Raw genomic sequence first — 14,420 nt, 5'->3', positions numbered from 1 at the left:
TCCGATGTAAGCAATTCGAAGACAATAACACTTGTTATGGTGGGACTTTCGAAAACTCTATTCGTTTGACTAAAGTGTAATCAGCAGCAATCGAAAATCAAGAACGCTCATAAAGTCAACACGAAGAAATATGTGTACCCCAAGAAGTTATTACTAATTACAGAAGGGGCGCCCTATTACATTATTTGCAGAGATATAATTATAGAAGAGTCCTAGCTACCACGGCCTAAAACAATTAGTCAATTACACAAATTCTGAAATTAACCGTGCAATAACCAATTCACAAATGTTGTGCAAACCAATCTAGTAAAGGTGAAGACTCAGTTATATTTATTTATATAAAGTTTATAATTAAAAATTATTAGATAATAATTTAATTAAATTTATTAAATTATCTAATAATTTTTAAATATTAATTTCACATGAAAAATTATAAAAAATTAACTATAGTATATAACATAGATTAATAGCCAATTTTTTTCTAATCCTAATTTTAAAATTTAAAAAAAAATATTTTTGTGCACTCTCCATACAGGTCTCGTACAATCTTAAACTACACACTATTTTCTATATGCGCTCCTATACTCTCTCTCGTTCCTCAGTCTTCTCATCCATAATACCTTCGACGTCTGCCTCCTCCTGCGCCGTCGAGCCGCCGTGATGTCTTGGTTGTGTCACCTTCGTTGCACAAATCGACTTCCGCTTTGGCCCTCCATCGCGTGCAGTCGCCTCTCCATGTGCATCATCCCTTGCAGCCATTCTGCATCACCGGCATCCTGTCCTCTCCATTGCGACTTCGTGGTTCCACTTTTGACGTCGGCGTCATCCTTGCCATTGCATGGCCTCCACCGTCATCACACAGAAGTGCTCGCGTAGGATCAAACACTCCATCGCTCCGCAACATTTCGAATCCTCGCGGTTGTCTCCTGTGAAGCAGTCTGCCGCAGCGTTACCCTCCACTGTGGTTCACGCAAGGGCATTTACCCGCGCCATTCAAGCAGTCAACTCGATCACCTCATCGTCGGCCACCCCAAATCACGCTCGTTTCGGGAAGGTGATTTCAATGCATTGTGAGCTTTGGATGATGTTTTCATTGGGTTTTGGATGTTTCACTATATGTATATCCGTTTCTTTTTTCGAATATTTTTTTACAAGTAAATAGATATATATTTTTTTTTTACAGAATTTGGATGTTTCTTTCCATAGTTTTTTATATGGGTTACTGGATTTCATTTACTAGATTGTGGGATGTTTCTTTTCGAGAGTAAGTTCCTATTTTTTTAGCTATTTTTTCAAGTATTTTTTTCAGATTAAATGGATTTTTTACAAGGTTTCAAAGGTTTCTTTCTAAGTAAATTGATGGTTTTTTTATGTGGGTTATTAGATGTGTTTTTCCTTAAGTTTTGAGATGATTCTTTTCAAGAAGAGAGCGTGGCGCGAGTACTCTCTTTCGTTCCTCCTCCTCCCATCCACAATACCTTTGACGTTCGCCCCCTTCCACGCCGTCGAGCTGCTGTCATGTCTTGGTTGCGTCACCCTCGTTGCCTCGCTTTGGCCCTCCATTCCGTGCAGTCACCTCTCCCCACGCATCATCCCTTCCAGCCTTTCCACGTCGCCGACATCCCATCCTCTCCATTGCGATTCCGTGGTCCCGCTTCTGACGTCGGCAAAATCCTTGTCATCGCGCGGCCTCCACCGTCGTCACACAGAAGTGCTTGCGTAGCATCAAATAGCCCATCACTCCGCAACATTTCAAATCCTCGCAGTTGTCTCCTATGAAGCAGTCTGCCGCAGTGTTGCCCTCCACTGCGGTTCATTCATGCAAGGGCGTTTACCCGCGCCATCCAAGCAGTCAACTCAATCACCTCATCGTCGGCCACCCCAAATCACGCCCGTTTTGATGGAAGGTGATTTCAATGCATTGTGAGTTTTGGATGATGTTTTTCATTGGGTTTTGGATGTTTCACTATATGTGTATCCATTTTTTTTTCGAATATTTCTTTACAAGTAAATACATATTTTTTTTTACAGGATTTGGATGTTTCTTTCCATAGTCTTTTTATATGGGTTGCTAAATTTTATTTACTAGATTGTGGGATGTTTCTTTTCGAAAGTAAGTTCCTATTTTTTTGATTATTTTTTCAAGTGCTTGTTTCAAATTAAATGGATATTTTTTTTAGGGTTTCAGAGGTTTCTTTCCAAGTAAATTGATAGTTTTTTTATGTGGGTTATTAGATGTTTTTTTCCTTAGGTTTTGAGATGTTTCTTTTCAAGAAGAGGACGCGGCGCAAGTACTCTCTCTCTCTCATTCCTCCTCCTCCGATCTAGAATAACTTTGACGTCTGCCTCCTCCCACGCTGTCAAGCCGCCATCCTATCTTAGTTGCGTCATCTCGTTGCGCGAATCGACTTCCGCTTTGGTCTTCCATCGCATGCAATTGCCTCTCCCCGACATCATCCCTTGCAGCCATTCAACATCGCTAGCATCTCGTACTCTCCATTGTGACGTCATGGTCATGCTATTGATGTCGGCGTCGTCCTTGCCATCGCGGGCCTCCACCATCATCACACAGAAGTGCTCGCGTAGGATCAAACACCCCATCGCTCCGCAACATTCCAAATCCTTGCGATTGTCTCCTGTGAAGCAGTCTGCCGCAGCGTTACCCTCCACTGCGGTTCACGCAAGGGCGTTTACCTGCGTTGTCCAAGCAGTCAACTCGATCACCTCGTCGTCGGCCATCCCGAATCACGCCCGTTTTGATGGAAGGTGATTTCAATGCATTGTGAGTTTTGGATGATGTTTTTCATTGGGTTTTGGATGTTTCACTATATGTATATTAGTTTTTTTTCAAATATTTATTTACAAGTAAATAAATGTTCTTTTTATAGGATTTGGATGTTTTTTCCATAATTTTTTATATGGGTTACTAGATTTTATTTATTAGATTCTGGGATATTTCTTTTTGAGAGTGCGTTCCAATTTTTTTAACTATTTTTTCAAGTGTTTCTTTCAGATTAAATGTGTATTTTTTTTACAAGGTTTCAGAGGTTTCTCTCTAAATAAATTGATAGTTTTTTTATGTGGATTATTAGATGTTTTTTTCCTTAGGTTTTGAGATGTTTCTTTTCAAGAAGAGGACGCAGCGGCGGGAGTCTTTTGAAATTTAAAATGTTGGCTGGTACTCTAGTTGGTTACCTAATAGTTATGGAAACATGTTTGCCAAACTTAGTGCTAGTTTGGATTGCTTTTTTTAAGTGAAAAAAAAGTACTTTTCTTAACAAATAAAGGGTAATAGAAACCACTAAATCAATTGCTCTCTAATATTACGTGATTGTCCTAAAAACAAAAGTGTTACATGAATGTCCGAATTTACATGGAAACTATGTAAATTGAAGCTATTGGATTTGATTTACATAGAGTACGTGTAAATCGACTTTGATTTACCAAGAGAGAAACGTATTGACAAGTAAATCGAATCTATTAAAGTCGATTTACTTAAATACATTAACAAGAAATAAAAAACTATCTTCACTAGCTATTGTGAGTTCCACTTTAATGAGGATTTAACGTTTTGTTCGTATTTGTATAGGTGATGCATAGATAAATTGAACTTACTAAATATATATATATCTATCGAATCAGATAACTTCGATTTACGTTCAAGTAAATCAATCCTAATAGCTTTTATTGATGTGCCACTACGCTTCTCTCTTGATAAATCGAAGTTAGTTCATTCGATTTACACATACTTCATGTAATGTAAATTTGGACATCCACGTAGCACTTTTGCTTTTAGAACAATTATGTAATATTAGAAATCAATGGATCTAGTGGTGTCAATTATTCAAAAATAAATATTTTTATTTAATTTAAAATCTATTTGAATATGTTTTTTAATAAAAGAATATTTTTATTAAAAAAGTAAATTATATTTATTTGTTAATTTTTTTTTAAATCAATCCAAATTGACCCTTCAATCATGAACCGCAACAAGCAAATAGACACTTACCGAATTGATGCCAATTTGGTGTCATCAAGCATTTTGCCACCAAAGAAAGAAAAAAAAGCCCAACATGCATGTGAAAAACTAGCCTCTTTCTTTCGTCTGAACCGAAGTTTTTAGCTTCTTCCCTGTTTCACATGAAGCTTCCACAGAAGAGTTGCACCATTATTAATTCTTTTCTTCTAAGACATTATTTTTCTCATTTTTACGAAATTTCAAAGAAGTCTTGCCGTTATTTTTGTTAGGTTGATAACATTTATAATTAATTTTACTGTTTTTTTAATATATTATTCACATTATTTATAATAGAAAACATGATAGAGATTGTGAACAACGTAAATAATAGATTATATTTTTAGTCTACAGAAGATGGAAAAAAACACATTTCATCACAAATTATTCTCCAAAAAATTTTTATTTTCACTTTTTACACTTTAACTATCCACTTTTTAACCATTTTACTGTTGCATATCTCCTCCCCAAACCTTCATTGTACCATCGGTCCCTCCCTCACCGGCCAGCCGAGCTTTTTCTCTATCAAGTCGTCGGTTTATAATGAAAATAACCATCCACATACCTAATAAAATGAACATCTAACAAATTTCATTGTATCTACTGAAATTCAATCTAAATTAAATAAACATTCAATTTAGAATAAAAATAATTATTCACATACCTAATAAAATGAACATCCACTAAATTTCATTGTATATATTTAAATTCAATCCAAATTAAATAAACATTTACGTTAGAATGAAAATAACCATCCGCATGCCTAATAAAATGAATAACAATTCAAGGCAGGTCGTGATAGCAATTCAAAACATGATCTAGGGAAGGAAACAACATCGACTGCAGGAGAACGGGGTCGTGAATCAATTATGGCTGCGACTACACGGGTTACTGTCGAAAAGACAAGCACCGCAGGTGATGGCTGCCTCCGGCGACGACTGTGGAATGCAGAATTGGATCGGCGCGTCTTCGTCTGAAATGCACGGTGTGACGCAAGAAAGAAGAGGACTCGCGGCGGCTTGGCTTGCATGGTTGGTGGTTGCTGCGGCGTGCGGGGGAGAGGAAGCTGTGATAGCGCGAGGGGGGAGGGCGTCTCTTCATCCGGAATGCACAGCGCGATGCAAGGAAGAGGAGGACGAATTGCGGCTGCGCTTTCATGGTTGGTGGTTTCTGCAGCGTGCCGGGGAGGAAGCTGTGATAGCGCGACGAGGGTGGGGGTAGTGCAAGGGGGAATTCGTGCGACGCGATGGAGGATGCTGGGCGACGGCAAATGAGAGATGGAAAGAAGGAGAAGGTTTCCTAAAGTAAAAATAGAGTTGATTGGGGTAATGTTTTTTTTACTTTTTGTTTAATTTGTTGTTCAATTTGTTTACTGTATGCGTTGTTCCTTTATATATAAGATAATAATTTTAAGGTGAAAACTAAGATGAAGTCGGCTTCACGTGAAGTTGATATCTGAAAATCATTAGATGAAAATTTTGTCAAATCAGTCAAATTATCTAACGACTCTTAGGTATTAATTTCACGTGAAGTCAACTGCACCTGAGTTTCCACCTAATTTTAATAGTTTAATATTTCGTATAATCGTATCCCTTATTCTTTCTTTCTTTCTTGTTTTTTCTTTTAATTAATTTTTTAAACTTTTCATTCATTTAGGTGTGCAATTGAGTTCTGATTTGGGTTGAGGATTTTCAAATTGATCGTTTAACCAGGTTGAGGTGAAACTTTAGTACTTAAGTAATAATCATAGTTATAAGAACAGAATTATTAATCAAACCAGTAAGATTATTGGTTTATTGGTTTATTAATTTAATCGATAAATTACTGTTAAATCAGTAAAACCGATCATATGTAAATAAAAAATATAAAATAGTCAAAAATCTAAAAAATTTTAAAATACACATCTTCACCAATATTTTAAAAACAACTAAATTTCAAATTTTAAAGACAATTAATATAAATATAGACATAAAATTAGTTAGTACTACTACAATAGTATTTTAATTTGACACAATAAGAATATCAATCCATAATATCAATAAATTTTAATACTAGTATCAAAACAGATAACTTTAATCATAATACTAACATTAAAATAGATAAAAATTAATAAATTTTTAATAAAGTTTATATTTTTATTAATAATAGTACATAATTAAAAATATCATTAATTCAAAAAATAGAAAATACAAAATTAAAATTAAGTTAGATATTTATATAATTATTTAATTCAAAGATTTACTATATAATTAATGTTTGTCACATATAACAATGAGAAGCAGGTTGACAGAGTGGCTTTGAAGGTGGATTGTACTCAAGAGATTATTTGTTCAAACACTGCCTGACAAGTGGCACGTTGGAGGACCGTAGGATGCACTGGATCACAGGTGGAGATGCGATGCTATGGAACACCATAGAGTCCACTGTATCAAATCAGTTTTACCGAATTTAACTGGTTTTCGCCAGTTTTCTCTGATTCTCACCAATTCATGTTGGTTTTCATCCTTAAACGGTCCAAAAAACGAACCAAACCGGTTCATAATCCGATTCACCAATTTTTAGTCGAATTGGCCGGTCCGGTTCGGTTTCTACTACTATGGTAATAATATACAAGTAATACTAATCAGAGATATATTCTCATTCTCTTCATAATCATATACTCTTATGCAAGCCATTTGCTTTTGCTTCTCAGTGCAGCATTTTTAGGGAAGACACTGTAAATTGAGCACATGCCTTTCGGATTATCGCGATCCTTTTCCCTTTCTCTGGTATGGTTTTTTCAAACTGCCCACTGAACCATGTTCTTGTGATATGTCAGGATTTTTTTATTATTTTTTCAAAAGCAAGGAAGCAGTGTCTCAATGGGAATATGATTTAAGTGAACGATATAAATTATATGCAGTATGCCCCTTATCAATTGTCTATGATTATTAGTTATTAACTTATTATCACCTAATTTGTGAATTTATATAATCATAACTATCAGGGACATCACTTCTCTTACTGCTATGCCAAAGATCATATCATATATATACCTCTTCAACTAAATTGGATCAACAGGGTTTAACAAACAGAGTGCCAAACAAAGAAGAAAGCCTTATTTGGCCCTAACCAATTTTCATTAACCCTAATTATACTAGTTACACAACCTCTTCAACTCTATTCTTTTGCTATAAGATTGTAACCATTTTCCACAATGCAGAAGCTTCTAACATGATACACAACTCAACTGCCTCCGCGAAACAAATCATTGAGTAGAGCATCAATGTCATACATTGAATACTCAATGTACCTATCAGCATCAGAACCAAGAACTTTCTGAAACTTACCAATGAAGGTTCCATAACTTGGCAACAAAATTTCCTCTATGGTCTCTCTTATTTCCTTTCTTAGCTCTTCATCAAGAACAAACCATGTAGACTGAACCCTGCATATTTCCTTAAACTGAACATTGAACAATTTGAGATTCTCTTTCATATATTCCACCTCATTTCGCTCGTCTCCGTCGCCCTGCTTCAAAAGCCCAAGAACCTCATCCCACGAGCTTTGGCGATAATCTTCGAGATTCTGTCTCGCCTTGGCATTATTCTCATCGATCGCGCCATTCGCCATCAGCAAAATAGTGCTCATTTTCGATTGACAATCAATTATCTTCTGTTGTATATACCTCTGACTATTCATCATGAAAATATAGCCCTCAGCAGGGTCAGTATATTTCTTAGATTCGATTTCCACATGGCTATTTAACATCTCTATTATCCTATTAAACTGAATAGAGAATGAAGAACAAGGAGCAGTTCCTTCTCCATCAGAAACCATTGGAATCTCTTCTAGAACTTTCTCAAGGCCGATGACAGTCCAAGCTTCACAGATTTCCCCCAAGCAGTTCATCACATCCCAAGAGATTATCGGATAAAGCCCTCCATAAAAACTCGCCATCTCATTCTCCTTGTAAATCCAATCCTCTAGCCTCTTAAGAATGTCCATAGTTGCTTTCCCCAACCTCTTTCTAGTGTTGATGACTTCATTTCTTATCAAATCGCCAAGTGGCTCAGGGCCGGGAAACAGCGACTCAATCTCCGGCATCAAGTCATGAAATGCTTTGAACACTCTTGAGATCCTGGAAAAATATTCAATTTTATTGGAGCGAGCAAGTTCAACTGCATGTTTAACCGCGGAATCTAGTATGCTAATCAGCAACGGCCTACAAACCTCCATTAAAGCAAGATTCTTAGCTTCCGTGTAACGCAAGAAAGCGCGCTGGCAGAGTGTTCTTTCACTTGGAAGCAAGACCCTCACAATTACATTTGAAACTTTAGTCCATTCCCTAATCTCATGATTAAAAAACTTTGTCCCCTTCTTAGCATTTTCCTCAAATCCAAGCTGTGGCTGCAGAGTCTTCATATATGACAGGTAGCTTCCTAAGCACTTCGTGCGAAATTTGCTGTACTCGTTGCAACATTCTCTGTCGAAGCCTGCTTCGAGCATCATCATAACTGCTTCGTGGAGGTTATCAATCATATCTGGATGAATTGCGTTGATCACCGAGTTGGAGGCATCGATTGAGATATGTTCCTTGAAGTCCAAGTCATCGATTTCTTCGGATCGAAGGTATTGTCCCAAGTAGTTGTGAATCGCATCAATCACCGTGGAATTATTAGTCCTTATCACGTTTATATAAGCAGTGAGTTTTGGCATGATCAGAGCAATATCTGTTTTCGCTTCTTGCGATTCTGAATTGGCTTGTTGCGCGGCTTCTTCTGAATCCACTTGCATGTCTTCTTCTTGTTCTTGTGAATCTACATCCATTTGTGAACCTGAATTAACTTGCACAGCCTCTGGAGAATTCGAATCCATCTGCTATGAACAAATTCTTCGATTTTGCTCACAATTCTAAAGTGAACTGCTGCTTCAGACTGTGAATCAAATCTTGTTAAGAGAAAAGAAGGAATTATCTAAATCAACAAATTTCATATGCTTTGATTTTATCTTAAACTGAAATTCAAAATAAATGAAATGAAATTCATATCAAATAAAAAAACTAGTAGTCTTGAACAACATGATAGTAAGCATACAGTTAAACAAGAAAAGTTTGAATGAATACCACTTTCCAAAGAGTTAGTTGAAGGATGAAAGAGAAGGAGTTAAGTGAGAACTGATTAGAGAGTTGCAGATGAAATTTCGAAGACTTTACTGTGTTGACTGTTGTTTAATTTCTATGATTATTCTTGTCACTTGCAATATGCTTTTTTCGGATTCCACACGAAATTACTAAGTAGACTTGGTGCGACTTTGTTTTTTCTTCTTTTTTTTTTGAGGTTGTTAAGAATTGGAATGACGACAAATTTTGGATGTGTAGTGTTGGAGAAATGACTTGGTCAATGCCCATATGCAGCCGGCAGGTAAAGAATAAAGACACTAGCATCAACACTGTAATTTTAATGGTTTTCTTTTAAATAAAAAAATTTGTAAATTTTATAGAGAAAAAGATAAAAATTGACGGATGAAAATGTAGAAGCCATAATTTTTTGACATAGAGAATGTGACTATTGAAAAGAAAAATAAATGGACCATGTATGGATAGTTTGTTACCAAAATATGGATTTTAAGAAGAATTCAATATCAAAATGCTAAAATTGTCATATATGTTTTCAGGAAAAAAAGTACTCAGTTGTTAAAATTTGTTGGATCCAGAATTATGAAACAAAATAACACAATTAAAATTTTTAAATGAAATAAGAAGAAACTGAATTAAATAATTTAGACAATAATAAAAATAGTATGTTTAAATAATAAAAATTATAATTTTTTAAAATATATAAATAAGTTTATATATTATGAAATTTACATATTCGAAAGCCTTTACTAATTTTCACTATGATTTCACTTACTAAATTTTATACAAAAGTTGTCATACAATACCAAATGTTTTAAAGATTTTTTTTAAAAAGTAGTGATAAAGAAAACAAACAAATTACAACTTGTTCGATTTTATCAAATTACATGACAAGTTGATAAATATATATAAACTTGAATCTCATCCTTTATCAACTTTATCAAGTTGCTACTAATGATCAACTTCTTTTACGTATGATTTTGCGTCGGTCATTATCGGCAGATTTACAGTCGATTTTTTTGTTGACCATTATCGATAAATTTACCGTCAATTTTCGTAATGATTAGTATGACAGTTTTTGTCGAACTGTTAACATTATCGTCGAACTAGAAAAATTGTCGAAAAAATTTATGGCAATGGGTGCCTTGAATCCAAATTAAAATAGCGTGCCTATTATTGGTGGAATTACTATCAAATAAATCAGACAGAAATTAAGTGTTGAGTTAAGAAATTAAGTGAATTAATTAGTGATGACAAATATTATTTTTTGGCAAAATAAATAATTAGTGTTGAGTGTTAATAATTATATGTTGCTAATTATTTATTAAATACTGCAGGTCAAAACTTAGTCTAGCAGCCCAAATTGGAATGAAAATAAAACATCAAGGCTGGTGGACTGGTTAATCAAGCGAAACCCAAAAGAAACAAAGTCAAAGAAATCAAACGGGTTGCCTAATGGATATCCGATCCAAGCCCGAGTTGATTTCAAATCCCTCCATCTTGCTTCCAAAGCAACGTTCTTTTCCTCTGTCTCAGTCAAATCACAGAACTCAGAAAAAGTAAGAAAGAGAGCTTAGTCCCTAAGCTAGTCATGAAAGAAGAAGGAAAGAGAAGGTTAAGCAAAGAAGGGTAAGGTCTAATCAACCATTTTCAAACCACATCAAGAAAAGATCAGAAGCTAAAAGGTAACCCATTTCCTTATACATGCAACATATCTTCTTCTCCTCTTTTCAACTCTCTGCTCAGTCCAAAAATGGCATACAAGGGAAAGTTGATTTCTGCCCTAATTTGCTGTGTATCTACGGTCACAAGTAAATCTTGGGGACCAAGTAGCTTCTCAATGGCTCAGATTTGGTTTACCATTGGAAAACTTTTGTGGTTGCTGTTTTATGGCTTTCGGTCAAGATAGAGAAGCCAGAGACAAAGTTTATACTCTGAGGATTAATGAGAAAAAGTGAGTTTGTGGGTTGGTGAAGCACAGTGCTCAAGGAGTTGACCTAGGAAGAAGAACCCAGCAACATGCAAGGAGATAAAAGAGGTTTGCTGTTCATTCAGAAGCCAAGGAGAGATAACCAATATATTGAGGTTTTGTTCTGAGAAGTGTTCTTTCAAGAAGTTCATCTAATTGGACAGTGTTTTTTAGTCAATGTGCATTGCGCCAGTATGAGGAACTGAATCAGAGACTTGATAATCTAGTTTATCACATAGCAAATAGGCTGTTGAAGAAGTCAATCTCCTTCATGTTTCACAGATTGTAATGTACTTTTCTATGTTTATCTTTCTGTAATTTCTTGTGTGAAAAGGTATATTGAGAGAGCTCAAGTAAAAGCCATGAGTGGAAAAAGGCTGAGTGATACACTTGAGAGAAAAGCCTAGAGTTATTTTCAGATTTTTTTAGGTTGATTAAGTGCCTTGTATCTTGTATCTGTTAGGTATCCCTTTCTTAGTTGGGTTAGCACTAAGAGTGAAGAGTTAGGTATTAGCATAGCCAATGTCAAGTTAGGTTAGAACTTGAGTGTGAAAGGATTAGGTCAATCCTGTGAAATTGGTGTATGTAATACTTTTAACTATAGTGGAAATTCCTCCATTGTTGTGGAAGAGACTGGACGTAGGTTGCATAGCACAAGGCAACCGAACCAGGATACATGCTAGTGTTAGCTTTTCTCTTCTCTGTTGTGTTCTGTTTTCTGATATTCATGAGACAAAAATAAATTGTCTCATAAATTTTCGCTGCTGAGTACAAACAGAATCAAAATTGAAAGTTTGTTTTAAAAGGTCATAACAGCAACTCAAAGGAAGGTATAGATTCAACCCCCCTTCTCTAAACCTACCACAACCTTCATCAAGCTTTCAAAATGCGTCATTTCATTAAAGAAAACCAATGTTTTTGTCGGATTTTTTTTCGACGGAAAATCTGATGATAAACTTAACCTAAGTTCGAATTCACGTACCCCATCCCTCATTTTTGCATCTTCCCTCCCTCTACTTTCTTCTCTTTTCTCTTTTTTCTTTTTTCTCTCACCACCAGCCACCATTGTTGCCGGCGAGAAGCTCCGCTACACCTCCTCCTCACTGAAGTACCATCATGGTTAGTGTTCTCGTCTCCGCCGTCGTTCTTGCTGCTACATGAGCCACCGTCATCCTCTTTCTCGTTTGTCTGGAACGCCACCACTGAGATTGGTTGTCGCCACTGCACCTGTCATGTGTAAAGCTCCACTTCTCCTCCCATTCAAAAGTTAGTTCTTCTACATGGCCATTCTCCTCTTTGTTTAATTTTTGTCTTTATAATGAAGCGCTAACACCTCTTTCTCTACCTCCTCCTTATGGTAGCTTCTCAGTATCTTCTGCATTCTTTGTGTGATTCTCTAATTTCTTGTGTTTCTTAGGTATGATTTTCTATTGTTTTGCATTTTTTTATCAGTGACTATATTTTTTGACATGTTTCTTGCTGGTTAATTTTGTAGTCGTGGGATTATGACTTTATAAAAAAAACAACAATAACAAAGTCTTATACCACTAAGTGGGATCAGCTATATAGATCAAACAGTGTCATTACACTTTATTATGTATCATGTCTATAGACAAATCATTTACATGTAGATTTTATTTGACCATTTCATGAATAGTCTTTTTTAATTTTTCTTTGCCTTTCACCTCTTGTTCATCTTTTATCTTATCTAATCCTTTTGACTGGGATTGTAACATCATGTTTGATTGAAAAATTTAAACTGGTGCTTGAACGGTGTGAATTGGCTTCAATTTAGTGAGGCTATTAGTTTTGATGCACATTGCTATGAAACTTTATTGTTGATCTTTTTTAAAAAATCTGCATTAATTATGTACTTAGGTTAATATATTAGCTTAATATATTAATTTTGTTAAATTAGATTAATTTTGGTTGAGTGGTCAGTAAAAAAAATAATCTCAGGTCTCTAAAAATAATAGACAATAAATAAAAAAAAATATAATTTTTTATGATAAAAAATTAAAAATTCTCTTTACACGTGTGAATATTTTATAGGCTCTGTACGGTACATAGTTTTTGTAGCAACTTTAGAAAACTTTTGAGTAGTATGAGAGTAACGTAGCGCTGCTTTTGTAAAAGAGAGACAGTTGAGGGGTCCCCTTCTCTGAAACCAACTTTGTTTGCTTACTCAATTCATCTTCCTTTCCTTTTGCTAATCTCACACTCCTCCTCTTCCATCTCTCACAATCACTCACTCACTCTCTTTCTTTCTTTCTTCTATTGCTATGTTTCACCAATTTCACTGTTGATGAAAATGAAAAGAATATCACTATCTTCGTTAAAACGTGTACCAGCAACTAATAATAATAACAATAATTATATGATGGTTGAGGAAAGTAGTATTAGTATAGATTGGGAGGTGAGGCCTGGTGGAATGCTTGTTCAGAAGAGACAAGAAAAAATTGTTGACTCTTCTTCTTCTTCTTCTTCTTCTTCTTCTTCTTCTTCTTCTTCTTCTTCTTGTTCAAGTCCAATGATCAAAGTTAAGGTCTCTCATGGTTGTAATCACCATGAGGTTAATGTTCCTTCACAATCCACTTTTGGTAAGCATATTATATATCACATTATTACATATGATGATCCTCTATGCATTTCTCTTCATTCACTCTTTTCTTTTTATACAATTCTCTTAGTATTTGCCCCTTTTGGTGATAATAAGATCCCATATGAAAAGGGTTAACTTATTGGCATGTTGTTAACTTGTTATGAAATCATCAAAAATTAACTTTTTGTGTGGTTTTGTTTGATAATGAGAGGTACCAAGTGGGCATTCTTTATTCTTGTAAAGAAAGCTTCATTTTCTAATTGTCTCTGTATAGAATAATTTGTTTCAATGTTACTGAATTTGGCCTTCAGAATTCATGATAAAGTTTGGTATTATTCTGTTTTTTAGTACATTGCAGTATGATTTGGATTTAATTTACATACATTTTTATAAGGTAAAAAGTTTTATACGACTATATAATCATGTATTTACTATTATCACATAATTTCATAAGAAAAAGTATTTTATTGAACCTTTTAACAATTTAAACATCTTATAAATTTAAGCAGTAATTACATCTATTGCATTATTAGGCTAATGAAGTTGTTAGAATTTGGCTTTAATTAAAGGGGGACAATTTTTAGTATTAGCTTGTTTTTTCAAATTAAAATTCTGAGATTGAAGCATAACTAACTGCTTTAATTGGCTCATTTTTTAAGGGCATTTAAAAGGTGTCCTTGCATCTGAAACTGGCTTAGAACCTAAGGAACAAAGGCTA

At 35.0% G+C, this 14,420-nt stretch overlaps 1 protein-coding gene and 1 pseudogene across 2 annotated transcripts; one reads left to right on the top strand and one right to left on the bottom strand.

Annotated features, from left to right (window-relative positions):
* Positions 1-7,035: 7,035 nt before the first annotated feature.
* On the bottom strand, positions 7,036-9,243 carry LOC107458298 (exocyst complex component EXO70B1-like). 2 transcript variants are annotated; one of them, XM_016076502.3, is made up of 2 exons: positions 9,120-9,243; positions 7,036-8,931 (listed from the first exon to the last, which is right to left on the bottom strand). In XM_016076502.3, exon 2 carries the CDS (start codon positions 8,870-8,872, stop codon positions 7,241-7,243), a length of 1,632 nt encoding a protein of 543 aa, XP_015931988.1. In that variant the 5' UTR covers positions 8,873-8,931; positions 9,120-9,243; the 3' UTR covers positions 7,036-7,240. The 2 variants fall into 2 exon arrangements, with proteins under 2 accessions (XP_015931988.1, XP_020983308.1); XM_021127649.2 differs by having other exon boundaries at positions 7,036-8,944; positions 9,120-9,199.
* Positions 9,244-13,334: 4,091 nt separating this feature from the next.
* Positions 13,335-14,420, top strand: part of LOC107458293 (BAG family molecular chaperone regulator 4-like) — a 3,640-nt pseudogene continuing 2,554 nt past the window's right edge.

This window comes from Arachis duranensis, chromosome 7 (genome assembly GCF_000817695.3).
Source record: "Arachis duranensis cultivar V14167 chromosome 7, aradu.V14167.gnm2.J7QH, whole genome shotgun sequence".
NCBI classification, from domain to species: Eukaryota; Viridiplantae; Streptophyta; class Magnoliopsida; order Fabales; family Fabaceae; genus Arachis; species Arachis duranensis.
This window is presented reverse-complemented; position numbering and strand designations above follow the sequence as displayed.